Source organism: Lepidochelys kempii, chromosome 17, assembly GCF_965140265.1.
Source record: "Lepidochelys kempii isolate rLepKem1 chromosome 17, rLepKem1.hap2, whole genome shotgun sequence".
Taxonomy (NCBI): domain Eukaryota; kingdom Metazoa; phylum Chordata; order Testudines; family Cheloniidae; genus Lepidochelys; species Lepidochelys kempii.
Genome location: NC_133272.1, coordinates 12,138,866 through 12,154,098, shown reverse-complemented (window position 1 = coordinate 12,154,098; position 15,233 = coordinate 12,138,866). Strand labels below are relative to the sequence as shown.

Sequence of the window (15,233 nt, the reverse complement as noted above, 5' to 3'; positions counted from 1 at the left end):
CCTTGATCCTGTTGTAGCCCCACTTGCCTCAGCCAAGTGGCAATAGGAAGGAATTTGGTCTGTGATTTCTCTCCCCGCTTTAGTCTCAATATAGGGCCAGGTCTTCAGCTGATGTAAATCTGTGGAGCTATGCCAATTTACACCAGCTAAGCACCTGACCATATAGAGGTTGATCGTGCACCAGTGAAAACAATGGGAGATTTGCCCTTGAATTTTCTGGGGAGGAGGCTCGGGCCCATACTGACTTCATGGGAGCAATGCCATTTTACACCAGGTGAGGATCTGGGCTCAGTTGTTTTAGTTTTATTTCCCTTTTCCTTTTACTGACAATCTCAATAGATTGGTTGCCATAGTAATGTAATGTTTCCTATCACCTCTTTAGAAATACTCAATGAGTTGTACTAAAAGTGACATATTCTAAAGTGCTCGCGTTTGAAACATTTGGTTCTTTTGAAAGTACCCCCTTAAATTTGTAGCTTAGAGGCTCATCACTGGTAACATTTTTCTTCATTTCTCCAAAGGACTTAACTTTGGAAGGGAGCTATGCTTAGAGTGGGGACTTCTCTATATTGTTGGATTTTGGCTCCCAAAGAAACACATTTTAATGTTGTTTTCTTCCTTCTAGAAAGAGAGAGTGCATCAACAGAGAAAAGGCCTGTGTCTCCTCACCCACTCCAAATAACCAAATTGATAGGACACAAAGAGTCACAAGTGGATATTGTATTCGAAAGACCTTTCAGTGGAAAGTGAGTAGAGAATTTGGTCATGAACTAAAATGCTCATGTGCTTTTACTGTGGATATATAATATGTTTTCCATTAAGAGTAAATGCCCGAGTGAGTATTATTTAAAGAGGCTTTGTGGCTTTAGGTCATGTGGAAAAGGACATTAAAACCAAGAAGTTCTGGTTTATTGACTGTTTTGTGCTTCCAGTGCTATTGAAGAAGATGGGGAGGTGGAAGAGAAATTGGAGACTGGAAATGACATTTGGCAGCCCTTGACTCGCAGTATATCTCAGCAGAAGGAGCACTGCATTTTTCTCTCTGTTCCAAAACGCATGCTCCAGGACATCCTTGATTATAACAATAGATATGAGCAGCACCTGAAACTTATTTCTCATGAGGCAGTAGGGCACTTCAATCCATGGCACATTGCTGAGAGGTACGCGAACTATTGTTGTGTTTGATTTTGTGAAGTAAATGTGTCCATTCCAGACCTGTCTGTCTGTTCTTTCTTAGAAACACATGGGAGAAATGGATGGTTTAAATTCCTAATTGAAAGCCAGAAAGCTTAAGACAGTAGCTACTGGGTTGTTTCTCAATGATCCTTGATGCTTGTGGACCTTTTAAAGTGTTCACAGAAAACTAAAGGGAGTGATAGCAGAATATCTTGGAAGAGCAATTATTTTTCATGTCTTTCTATAGCAGGGGCGGGCAAACTTTTTTTGGCCTGAGGACCACATTGGGTTTCGGAAATTATACGGAGGGCCAGTTAGGGGAGTCTGTGCCTCCAGCCCGCCCCTGTTCTCTGACGGCCCTCCACTGCCCCATCCAACCCCCCCTCTTTCCTGACTACCCCCCCTCCCCCCGTTCCCCGCCCTCTGTCCACCCCGACCCCATCCATACCCCTGCCCTCTATCCAACCCCCGCTGCTCCCTGCCCTCTTACCACGCTGGCTGGCGGCGCTACGGTTGCACCGGTGTGTAGTAAATTGCTCTCCGTAACTGCTACCAGTAGCACATTCCTTCACAGAGCAGTTTAATACACTGCACTGGCAGCATGGTGCGCTGAGGCTACAGGGGAGGGGGAACAGCGGGGGAGGAGCTGGGGACTAGTCTCCCGGGCCAGGAGTTCAGGGGCCAGGTGGGAGGGCCGTAGTTTGCCCATCTCTGTTCTATAGCATACAGTGGTACCACAGAGCCAGCTCTGTCATCTGTGTGAAATCTAATTTGGTTTAGACTATCAACAGGAGTCTAAGTCAGAGGGGTGTGGAATTCTCAGTTTCCACTCCACATCGTTTTGTGAAAATCTGCTCTTATTGCTGTAGAAAACTGTATGTGGAAGTTTACACCTTCTGCTTTCCTTATCCACTTCTGTCTTTATGCAAGTTTCAGTGGTAAGGCTGGAGAACCTGCTCTGGAGAGCCTTGATCCATTCAACTGAGACTATTTAACAACATGATTGTCTTTTGCCATTTGATTAAAAAGAAAACATTGCCCGGCTAACTGTAAAAGAACAGCCAGGCCAATAATGGGTGGAAGGAATGAACAAGCTTTTTATAAATTTTATTAATAAAAAGTCAATCAAGGTATTCAAAGTAGCAGAGAACACATTGGCAACCTTTAATTTTCATAAAGCAGGGGCTGGATGTTGCTGTTTTTGGAATAACAACAGAAATACTTTAAAATGGCAGCTGGTCTTGTTGTAAATTTCACTGAACAGGAGATTTGAAAAAGGAAATATTTCTCAGAGTACAGAGCGAGGTATATAAATAGTGTATGGCATAGCTGGGTCACCACTTAGTCCTCTGCAATGCAAACAAGAGAGGTAAAGTAATAAATGTCTATTTGCTGCTCATTCCTTAGCAAAGAAAAAATGTTTGTTTATTTTTTCCCAGTCTGCTAAACGAGGAGGGAGGTGAGGCTGAAAGATTACAATATAAATAAAAAATAGCCATCTCACCAGCAAAGTTTGAATAAGCATTTTTGGTTTGCTAAGTAACAGGTGCAGCAAGTAAACAATGTTATCTGTTATCATTTCCCAAGCGTGGCTCAATGAATGTCCAGCAAAAGGTTCTGCCATTTCTCCCCAGAATTTATTTTCAGTATTTGAATAGCATCATTCAGAAATTAACTACCAAGAAGTCTTGGTGTTGTGGTTAGGGTACTACTCCAGCAAAGCGCGTAAACATGGGATTAACTTTCTAAGCATGTGTGTAGTCTCTATGGCCCTGATCCTACAGACACTTAAGCAAATGCTTCATATTATCTCTACTAGTCCCATTGAAATCAATGGGCTTACTGTAGTAAAATTAAGCATCAACACCGGTGTCTGCCGGATCAGTGCCTTTGATTTTAATAGGACCACTCACGTGCTTAAAGTTCAGATATGCTTCTGTGCTTTGCTGGAGTGGGGCCTATGTGAGCAAGAGCTGAATGACCTTGGACTGGTCACTATAACCCGAGGAAGGTTAGAGTAGACCACTAAAACATCCCTGGGCATGTTTCAGCACTATCCATATAAACTCCAATACAGTGTTCATAATTGGCATTGGTGTGAACCTCAGCAGCTCAAACACTGGCCCCCCTTCATGATTGCCAAAAGGACAAAATGGAAATGAGCCCTTCCTTCTTGCAGCTGAATTGCAGCTCTTCTTATGTATGATATGATACATATGATTTGAAATCAAACTAAAAATGTAATCCAATTCACAGCACTGTTTGGTGAATGTTTTACCATCAGAGGGCCCTATAAAACTTGTCAACCATTACATGTATCAGTAAACATTTAGAAGAAACCGCCTTGCTCTGTATTAGAGACACAGGAAAGTTAATTTTCCTGGTATTGTTGCAGCAAGCATAAGACTCTGAGAAGGAGAAATTTTTAACAGGCCAGCAAAGACCTCAACTTCTCAAATGCTGAAACACTATGAAGTCTCCTGTTGCCCTGAGTTAAAACCTCTGATCCCACTGCTTCCCTGTAAACATCCTTGCTTTCAGAAGGGCCTAATCCAATGACCATTAAAATCAGTGGGAGTCTTTCCATTGACTTCAATGGGTTTTGCATTGGGTCCCGAATACGTTAAATCTTTCTGTACAAAGCAGAATTTATAGATTCATAGATACTAAGGTCAGAAGGGACCATTATGATCATCTAGTCCGACCTTCTGCACAACGCAGGCCACAGAATCTCACCCACCCACTCCTGCGAAAAACCTTTCACCTATGACTGAGCTATTGAAGTCCTCAAATCGTGGTTTAAAGACTTCAAGAGGCAGAGAATCCTCCAGCAAGTGACCTGTGCCCCATGCTACGGAGGAAGGCGAAAAACCTCCAGGGTCTCTTCCAATCTGCCCTGGAGGAAAATTCCTTCCTGACCCCAAATATGACGATCAGCTAAACCCTGAGCATATGGGCAAGATGCACCAGCCAGATACTACAGAAAATTCTTTCTTGGGTAACTCAGATCCCACCCCATCTAACATCCCATCACAGGCCATTAGGCCTATTTAGCATGAATATTTAAAGATCAATTAATTACCAAAACCATGTTATCCCATCATACCATCTCCTCCATAAACTTATCGAGTTAAATCTTAAAGCCAGATAGATCTTTTGCCCCCACTGCTTCCCTTGGAAGGCTATTCCAAAACTTCACTCCTCTGATGGTTAGAAACCTTCGTCTAATTTCAAGTCTAAACTTCCCAATGACCAGTTTATATCCATTTGTTCTTGTGTCCACATTGGTACTCAGCTTAAATAATTCCTCTCCCTCTCCGGTATTTATCCCTCTGATATATTTATAGAGAGCAATCATATCTCCCCTAAACCTTCTTTTAGTTAGGCTAAACAAGCCAAGCTTCTTGAGTCTCCTTTCATAAGACAAGTTTTCCATTCCTCGGATCATCCTAGTAGCCCTTCTCTGTATCTGTTCCAGTTTGAATTCATCCTTCTTAAACATGGGAGACCAGAATTGCACACAGTATTCCAGGTGAGGTCTCACCAGTGTCTTGTATAATGGTACTAAAACCTCCTTATCTCTACTGGAAATACCTCTCCTGATGCATCCCAAGACCACATTAGCTTTTTTCACAGCCATGCCACATTGGCAGCTCATAGTCATCCTATGATCAACCAATATTCCAAGGTCCTTCTCCTCCTCCGTTACTTCTAATTGATGCGTCCCCAGCTTATAACTAAAATTCTTGTTATTAATCCCTAAATGCATGACCTTACGCTTCTCACTATTAAATTTCATCCTATTACTATTACTCCAGTTTACAAGGTCATCCAGATCCTCCTGTATGATGTCCCGGTCCTTCTCTAAATTGGCAATACCTCCCAGCTTTGTATCATCTGCAAACTTTATTAGCACGCTCCCACTTTTTGTGCCGAGGTCAGTGATAAAAAGATTAAATAAGATTGGTCCCAAAACTGATCCTTGAGGAACTCCACTGGTAACCTCCCTCCAGCCTGACAGTTCACCTTTCAGTAGGACCCGTTGTAGTCCCCCTTTAACCAATTCCTTATCCACCTTTCAATTTTCATATTGATCCCCATTTTTTCCAATTTAACTAATATAATTCCCCATGTGGCATGGTATCAAACATCTTACTGAAATCTAGGTAAATTAGATCTTTTAGACTGCATTTCCTTTGTCTAAAAAATCTGTTACTTTCTCAAAGAAGGAGATCAGGTTGGTTTGGCACGATCTACCTTTTGTAAAACCAGGTTGTATTTTGTTCCATTTCCCATTGACTTGAATGTCCTTTTACTTTCTCCTTCAAAATTTTTTCCAAGACTCTGCATGCTACAGATGTCAAACTAACAGGCCCATAGTTACCCAGATCACTTTTTTTCCCTTTCTTAAAAATAGGAACTATGTTAGCAATTCTCCAATCATACAGTACAACCCCTGACTTTACAGATTCATTAAAAATTCTTGCTAAGGGACTTGCAATTTCGGGTGCCAATTCCTTTAATATTCTTGGATGAAGATTATCTGGGCCCCCCGATTTAGTCCCATTAAGCTGTTTGAGTTTTGCTTCTACCTCAGATATGGTAATATCTACCTCCATATCCTCATTCCCATTTGTCATGCTACCATTATCCCTAAGATCCTCTTTAGCCTTATTAAAGACTGAGGCAAAGTATTTGTTTAGATATTGAGCCATGCCTAGATTATCCTTGACCTCCACTCCATCCTCAGTGTTTAGCGGTCCCACTTCTTCTTTCTTTGTTTTCTTCTTATTTATATGGCTATAGAACCTTTTACTATTTGTTTTAATTCCCTTTGCAAGGTCCAACTCTACTTGACTTTTAGCCTGTCTCATTTTATCCCTACATGTTCTGACCTCAATAAGGTAGCTTTCGTTGCTGATCCTTCCCATCTTCTACTCCCTGTATGCTTTCTGCTTTTTCTTAATTACCTCTCTGAGATGCTTGCTCATCCAGTTTGGTCTACAACTCCTGCCTATGAATTTTTTCCCCTTTCTTGGGATGCAGGCTTCCGATAGCTTCTGTAGCTTTGATTTAAAGTAATCCCAGGCCTCCTCTACCTTTAGATCCATAAATTCTTCAGTCCAATCCACTTCCCTAACTAATTTCCTTAATTTTTGAAAGTCAGCCCTTTTGAAATCAAAAACCCTAGTTGCAGATTTATTTTTGTTAATCCTTCCGTTCAGTTTGAACTGAATTAGCTCATGATCACTTGAACCAAGATTATCCCCTACAACTATTTCTTCTATAAGGTCCTCACTACTCACCAAAACCAAATCTAAAATGGCATCCCCTCTAGTCGGTTCAGCAACTACTTGATGAAGGACTCCATCAGCTAACGCATCTAGGAAAATCTGAGCCCTATTATTATTACTAGCACTCGTCCTCCAGTCTATATCTGGGGAGTTAAAGTCTCACGATCACACAGTTTCCATTAGTATTTACTTTATTAAAAACATTAAAAAGGGCTCTATCCATACCCAAATTAGATCCCGGCGGTCTATAGCACACCCCAAGCACTATCCCAGGGGAGGCTCTAATAGTTTTCTTCCCCAGTGTAATTTTTGCCCAGACGGACTCTGTCTGATCCATTCCATCGCTTCTTATTTCTTTACATTCTACCTCATCATTGATAGACAGCGCTACTCCACCACCTTGACCTTTATTTCGGTCTTTCCTAAACAGCACAGACCCTTGAATACCCGTACTCCAGCCGTGACGACTATTCCACCCTGTTTCCGTTCTCCCTAGAATAGCTGGTTTCACTTCCTGCACCAGTAGCTCTAGTTCCTCCATTTTGTTACCCAGGCTCCGCGCACTGGGGTACAAACATCTTCATTTTTGCTGTTTGGCCTCGCTCGCATTCTGTACCCGATTAGGCACGGTCATTCTACAGCCAGTATGACCTATTAGACTGGTGTCCACACTGCCCTTCCTCCTTATATACATTTTCCTACTCATTGCTGTATCCTTTCTTACTTAGTTTTCTTCCCTCTCAATGCTAAAATCCGGCGTGGAGATTACCTGGACATCTCCCCCAAACACCTAGTTTAAAGCTCTCTTAATCAGTTGTGCCAGCCTCCATCCTAGAAGTCGATTTCCTTCGCTACTCAGATGAAGTCCATCCCGAGAGAACTGTCCTCTGTCCATGAATGCCTCCCAGTGGACATACATCCCAAAGCCCTCCTTATAGCACCACTGCCTGAGCCATCTGTTGATAGTCATAATCTTGTCACACCTTTGTTGCCCTTCTCTAGCAACAGGCAGAATCCCACTAAAGATTACCTGAGCCTCGATTTCCTTAAGCGTCTTCCCCAGCCTGGCATAGTCTCCCTTAATACTTTCCAGCGAGAATCTAGCCGTATCATTTGTTCCCACATGAAGGATAATTAGGGGATTCTTTCCTGCTCCCTTTAGGATCCTTTTCAACCTCAGGTCTACATCCCGTATCTTAGCACCTGGAAGACAGCATACCCTTCTATGCTCTGGATCAGCTCTGGTTACAGGCCTGTCTATTCTCAGTAAAGAGTCCCCGATCACAGAGACCTGCCTTTTCCTGGTGACGGTGCTATTCTCCAGTCTATCCCCAGTTCCCTGCAAGTTCTTTCCATTCCTATTCTCCTTTGTAATCCTGTTCAACTCATCCTGTATCCTCCTGGGGCTCATATTTGGTGTAGTCTCCATTGACTCTTCCCCTTTTCCTATAGGACTAGCTGCTCTTTTCTTCCTTGCCCTTCCACCTTCAGTGACTGCCTGCTGAGCCCCTTCTTCATTTTCCAACTCTGCAAACCTGTTCTTGAGCTCTGTTTCTCCTTCACTAGCCTGTTTGCATCTAACATTTTTAAAAAGGAAAAAAATATACCAGTTAACAGAAGGTTGGTCACATTCCCCAATCCTCCGTGGCCACCATATATTCACCACTCTTATCAGAAAGCTGATAGATGCAAAAATTTCAGATGCTCCACAAAACTTAGGCATAAACAGGATGGTTCTGTAGTACAAGAGTTTTCCCCATAGTAAATATATATAATAATGTGAAAAGAAATACAAACATTTCTCTTGAGATCAGAGCTTTGATATAAATGGATGAAATGATTGGTGCATATTTGGGTTTGTTTGTACAAACCCCAGGATTCTATCCTTGGCTTTTAAACTTGCTTTTCTCTCCTTTAGCCTTGCAGAAGAACTGACCGAAGAAGCCTTATGTGATGTGGCAGCAGAACTGCAGGATGTATGTGAGGATTATGCAGAAGCCGTGTTCACTTCTGAGTTCTTGCAGCCCACAGAGTAAACACTTTTAAATCTGTGCCATCAGCTAATGGAATGTCAAATCCCAGCCTACCGAGCATATTGGGTGCTTAGGTTTTCTTCAGTATCTTTGTTCTTACTGAACACATGGAAGAAACTGCTCAATGTGTGGATGAAATTCGGAAGGGATTCATCTTGTGGTTTTTAAAAACCATAATACAGATGCTTTCCTTTTCAGATTTCAGTGTAATAAAGGTGCTGAAAAAGTGTTTGACTATAACAGAAGTAAACACTTAACAGTAAAGTTTACATATGTGTGCAGAGCCATTATCAATCCTTCTCTATATCTGTGATTAGTGTTTCACTCTTTTGTGTGTGATTTAGTGGTACGAGCAAAGCACTGGGAGTTGAGAGTTCTGGATTCCATCCCCAGATCTGTTAATGATTTGGGCAAGTCACTTAACCACTCTGTGCCTTACTTTCCTCCTTTGTAATGCTTCTTACTTACCTCACTGGGGTGTTGTGGGGCTTAATCAATAAATTATTGTTCAGAATGCACTTTGAGCTCCTCTGAAAGGTGCGCTGGAATACAAAGTATTATTTCATATGCGTCTGAAACTCAAATTGAAAATGCTGATGCAAAAGAGTAAACGCTGTTTGATTTGCCTTCAGTGTTTCCAGTATCACACAAGAAAGATACTGTTTATTTTGTCTGACCAACTGCATTAACATTCTTCACAGTCTTGTTAGCTGTGTTTTGGACTAGATGCAGTAATCCAGAGGGGTGATCCTTATGTCACAGCATTAAGTGAGTATTTTGAACAATAGCTAGAAGTGGCTTGCTCTATTGTACTATTGCAATCCCCTTATGGCTGTAACATAGTTTTCTGAATGTTTTACAGCACTATGCGTATCTGCATTACGATTTAACAGTCCAGACAAACAAGACTTTTTTTTTTTCTTTTTTAGAAAAAAGTTACTGGCACAGGTTTTCTCCCCCCTTCCCCCCCCCCTTTTTTTTTTTCAATACTAGCCTAAAACAATACCATTCTTCTAGCACCAGCTCCATTTAAAGACCTAATCCTGCATTCTTTACTCACTTAAAATGCCCATTAAAGTCCATAAGACTTATGGGTGAACAAGGAATGCAGGATTCAGCCCCAAAATTGTGACATCAAACCATCTAGGGCATTCTAACATCTTTCTTACTTTTCAGAGATGTTCTTAGTTTTTTGGGGGTATGGTGTGTATGATATGTACATGAATACTCTAGACTCAGTAGCAGGTTTGGGATGGAATGGGAGACTTGTGAAATGTCATTGATTTTATTGATTTGTGTTGAGACAGTATTGCACAGAATTGTCTTATTGCACAATAAAAATAAATAGAATAACCGACATCCCTGGTTCTTTTATATTGGCCTCATTTGTTAGTTTCAAATAATCAGTGTCCTAGGTTGAGTTTTGCTAATATATGTCCGGAGGACAAACAAGAAAAAATGGTATATGATAAAACTTATGGGCCAAAACATGGGTCCATTCCTTAAATTAGCATTCACATTTCTTTTTATACGTTATTTACTGTGACAAATTCCTTTTGTGCAATAATGTTTAACCCATTATAGCATCATTTTCAGTATATCAAAGTTTTTATTTTCTGTAAGTCAAAACAATTTTTGTAAAAATAAATCAAACAAAAACCCAACCCCCAAATTGTTTTTATTAAAGTTTGTAATTTGTGTTTTCTGATTTGTTTTGATAACATTTATTTATATCAATGTACACTTTATTTGGTGGATTCCGTGTGGTTTTTTAATTTAAAACAAAATACATCAAACTAGTACCTTTTTCAAAATGTATAGAGAGATTTATTTTAAAAAATTCTGGGTTCATTAAAACAGCAATGTATATGTACAACAGTATTTTCAAATATTTGAATTGTTTTCAAATAAACTATATTGATTTTTGAGGATTTTTTTAAATTTAGAATAATTTGGATCTAAATCCCATGTTTATTATAAATAATCAATAAGACCTGTTTGCATTCCCTGCTAAGAAAATGCTCTTCATTTCTGCCATCCTAATCTTTACAGTCAGAAAAAGAGATGCTAATAGAGGGCTGAATCATCCCCTTATGGCCTTATACCACATATAGGAACAGCATTATTACACTACCTCTAGAGCAGCTTGGTCAGGAGATTGTGCCTCCAAGACCAGTCTCCCCTTGTTCCAGAGAAGGAGTCAAGTAGTGCTAGGTCTATATCTGTCGTAACATCTAGGTGCCTTGGGGATGTGGGGCCAAGCCACCTGCACATGGACGCTGCTTCTCCTCTCACACTGCTATCTGTGAGGTGGGTTGCCAGCAGAAGGATTTGAGAGAGTAGCTTGTGCCATCATTATGGCTGGGCCACGATTTGGCCCTTACTAACTTGATGCAGTCTGTCTAAACGTAGCTTCATTTTCTCACTGCACAAATTCCCACTAGGCTTTGTGCCACTAACTGCATCTTTAATTCGATGATGCTTCATTGAGCTCTGATCCTGGATTAAGAGTGCTGCCTTCAACCTGGGACCCACACAGGAGTAAGGCCTTGAAAGGTAGCATCCTCCTGCCTTTCCTCATACAAGAACTGAGGGATGTTACTCTCCATATGATTTTTATTAATATAGTACCGTGCGTGCTAAACATGGTATAGACTCGAGGCCTCTGCTGAGAAACACTTAATCTAAGCCCCTCAACCTGTAGCCACTCTGCATGAGGAAATCCCATTGATGTAAGTGGGTCCTAAATGGTTCCCAGTTCTGCAAAGACTTATGCATGTGCTTCACTTTGTACCTGGTGAGTAGCCCTATTGTTGTCCAGGGGACTATACACGCTACCTTTAAAGCTAAGCATGTACGTAAGTCAGCAGGGGCAGGGCTAGAGACAGAATGCAGGCAAAAGCAAGTGGCAGAGCAGTGGCATTAAGGATATGTGAGAACAGTGCTATTTAAAAAATAAATATCTCAGCACAGGCCTCCCCCGCCAGGGAATTTAGGTAGAAGGAACAGGACTCAGGAAAGGGTTAATGAAAGGAGGAGGGTCTTAATTAGAACAGCTGGGTGACACCTGGCAATGAGAGGGGCGAGTGTGTGGTCTTAATTGGGATTGCTGTGGTACACCTGAGGGGGGTGTGTGTGAGGGCAGGCCTGTACCAAGGAAACCCTCAGGGCTACGAAAGAGTGAGAGCACCAGCCCCGAAGCAGAGAGGCCTGAAGGCGAGGGAGTCCCGAGGCCAGCCCCAGAAGAGAGAGGCCTGAAGGCGAGGGAGTCCCGAGGCCAGCTCCAGAAGAGAGAGGCCTGAAGGCGAGGGAGTCCCACGGCCAGCCCCAGAAGAGAGAGGCCTGAAGGCGAGGGAGTCCCAAGGCCAGCCCCAAAGCAGAGAGGCCTGAAGGTGAGGGAGTCCCGAGGCCAGCCCCAGAAGAGAGAGGCCTGAAGGCGAGGGAGTCCCGAGGCCAGCCCCAGAAGAGAGAGGCCTGAAGGCGAGGGAGTCCCAAGGCCAGCACTGAAGCAGAGAGGCCCAGGTGGTAGGTGGCTGAAGCTCTGGGCTTAGTGGGAAGCCTGTGGGAGGCTGGGAAGCCTACACAACCTGAGGTGACAGGAGGAAAACCTGGAACAGAGCCTGAAAATGAGCCAGCACGGAGCTGAGACGTGCCGTGAGGAGCCTGAAATAAGGGACTAAGAGACTGGAACAGCACTGGGGTGGGGAGTCAGTCAGAGCGGGAAATATCTGCGCTAGTATTGACTGAGTGGTCTGTGTCGCAGGGATCCCCGGGAGAGGGCCAGGAAGGAGGGCCCCACGTCAGTGCGACTGTGGTGGTTGATTTATCCATTTTGGATGTAGGAGTTTGATACCCTGAAGCAGAGGAACCACGGTGCGTGACCTGCCTGGAGGCCTACATCGTCAGAAGAGGAAGGGGACTCCTGGACATCCAGCAGGAGCAACCCAGAGGTAGAAACGCTGCTTCGTCACGCCTGAGTGGTAGGGGGTTCCCTCACCAGTGGGCTGCCCCTTGACACATATTTGTTGTTTAGTTACTATGTGGTTGAGGGAGGACTCAGATTTACAGGCCCTGTCAGAGAAATGGGAACATCAGAGGAGCAACTTGAAGGGAGAGAGGGGCGGTATGGCAGTAGGTTTGCCATCTCTGAGGTACAAAACAAACCCAAGATGTCCAGGATGATCCCGAGTCCATAAAACTGGACAGCTTGCAGTGTGTCCTGAGCCCTCTTAGAGATTGCCTGGGACAGTTATCTCAAAAGAAGGGACAATCCTGGGAAAACCTGGACAGGGGGCAGCCCTAGGCAGAGGGGCGAGAGGGGGAGTTTGCTAGCCGTCATATGGCTTGAAGTGAGCAAAGGGGCTACTCCTGAGAAACCTGGAAAGAGGCCCCCAAAGATGTTACTACTCATTTGTGTTCTCTAAGTGGCTCCTCCACCCCTTGTGAAAATAAATACAATTCACTCTGTAAATATTTATCTGTAGAAATTAAATCAGTGGGCTTCTGGGAGTGAGGTCGCAACTGTGTGTGTTCTGCCCGTGCTTCCCACAGATGCTGGGTCCAGTTCTGTTTCCATTAAAGTCAATAAGGGCATTGCCTTGATGGCTGTGGGAGCAAGATTGGATTCATTGATCTGTCACTGTATTACTCCAGGATCATGCCTTTTTGGACAGCCCACTTCTCTTTCTTTTGCTCCTTTTGATTGCTTTCCTTGAAGTAGTTACTGAATAGTTACATAAATGTTCCTCCCACAAAACCAGCCTTCCTCCCTGCAACCAGTCCTGAGGACTAGATTCCACTTACATTCTAAAATAATGATCTGTTGTGAGAGTATGGGGCTAAAGAAGCAAGTGTGGGGGGGCTGAGATCAGAGGATCTCATTGTTTCCTTGTGCTCCCCTGTTTGTCTGTATCCATCTGTTATCTTACATTCTAAACTCTTTGGGGCTGGGGCTTTTTGTCTTTGTACAGTGCCTAGCACAATAGGACCCTGATTCAGGAGTGGGGCTCTTCTGCACTATGGCAGCACTGTAATAAGGAGCCACCAGCCATCAGGAAGGCTGGCCCATGTTTATCTGTCTTATTTAGCTGGAACTCCTGGGCAAGAGTTGACTCTAAAAGTTTTAAAACATTAAATTTGAAAGGGCAAGTTCTGCTATATATATGTCACAGTTTCAGGGTAACTGCACTTGTATCTCCCCTCCTCCCTCTCAGCTGCCCCGTTGCGTTTTGGCTAACACAGGTCCAGACCTTCAAGGGACTAACTGCGGGTCTGATTTACCCCGTACGCTTTTAAAGCCATAATATCACTCCCCAAAAGCAAAGAATATGAAATATCTGACAACACACCTGTTGGGATTCCCTCCGAGACCTCTTTCCACTTGGCTTTCCAAGAACGCAACTTGTCTTCAGGCTTGGCCACTCAGGTATCTTTATTTGGCATACAGCAGTGCTACCCTGAGCTGATCAGACTTTTACACGGGGGGTGAGGAGTGGATGCAGGGTACACCACTGCTCCAAAGTTATACAAAAACCCTTTCCCTTTAAATACATTACACATTTTATTGCATTTACTATACATTGCATTACACATTTTTGGACTGGTTTTGCAGGAGCCAATCCCCGTGCAGCATATGCTGACCACCGCACTGTCCATGATTTGACTTCCTCTTTACCTCATCTTTCCTTTCTTATTTATCCCTTGTTTATCTAGTTCATTGTAAATATTTCCCTGTGTATTCTCCCTTATCTTAGCTGGCTCAGCCATTCTGTCGTCTTAGCTTGCTGATCTGTTCACTTACCGTATTTAGCACAAACATTTTGTTTTCAACCTAATGATTTATTTCCTCCCCTAATCCTCTCTTCCAAAAAATGAGGCCACGCTCTAGGTGTTAATTACTCACGTCAGGCCCAGGCCTCACCTACCTTCCCCTGCTTTTTATATTAGCATTTGTTTCATTTGCATTATATTTCTGTCTTTCTGTGCTGTCTTTTTCAAGTTTATTACCCAGCAGTGCATTTTCAAGAGCACAGTGGGGGGTTCTCATCTGAACCACTGTTAATATTAGGCTTAAAGCATGAACCAGGTGGTGTAAGCTCACCTCCTCTGATGCAGCCCACCATCGTATTTCTACTGCCTGAACAATATTATCATCAATTGCTTGTTGCTTAGCTATTAGTTGGGCAATGGGCACCAATTGCTCCCTCTTTTCAGGCCAGGCCACAACTACAGCCAGAACCCCTGAGCTTTTCTGTGTAGAAATCTGTGCTGTAGGTAGAGCGAAGGCATCTACACCAGAAACTTTAACTCCAATTTCGCACCTACAGAGCATTTGATGGGGGTTTCACAACATGAGGCTTAACTATAGTCTGAGGAATCCCAGTATCTCTCCAGTCAATGAATGTCTCCTCACTGACTACCACTGGCTCCTCCCACTGGAGTTCTGCTGGATCTGCACCCAGCATGGTGCAGCCGGACATGTGGGCAGTGTTTTGGGGGAACATATTATACCGTCGGCAGGCTGGCTGTGTGACTCCCTCTATGAGGTTGAGGTGCAGCTGATCTTTCCAGCACCGCACTGGGACTGAGTGGGCAAAGTGGCCCTGCTGGTCACGTATGGAACTCCACTTTGCCCCACCTGTCCTGGGGTTTCTTGGAGGTGGCTTCCCTTGCCCCTGGGCACGGGTCTGTGCTTGGGCCCAGTCCCTTTCCCCTGACCCTTTTCCTTCCC

General features: G+C 43.4%; 1 protein-coding gene across 7 annotated transcripts in view; it reads left to right on the top strand.

Moving 5' to 3' along the window:
* KIAA0753 (KIAA0753 ortholog) overlaps positions 1 to 9,021 on the top strand; it is a 36,052-nt gene extending 27,031 nt beyond the window's left edge. For all 7 annotated transcript variants that reach the window (XM_073315772.1, XM_073315774.1, XM_073315769.1 and 4 more), the window contains 3 exons: positions 626 to 746; positions 933 to 1,160; positions 8,389 to 9,021. In XM_073315772.1, coding sequence (XP_073171873.1) covers positions 626 to 746; positions 933 to 1,160; positions 8,389 to 8,506 — 467 coding nt within the window. In that variant the 3' untranslated portion in view covers positions 8,507 to 9,021. The remainder of the gene's footprint in view (positions 1 to 625; positions 747 to 932; positions 1,161 to 8,388) is intronic.
* Positions 9,022 to 15,233: the final 6,212 nt, after the last annotated feature.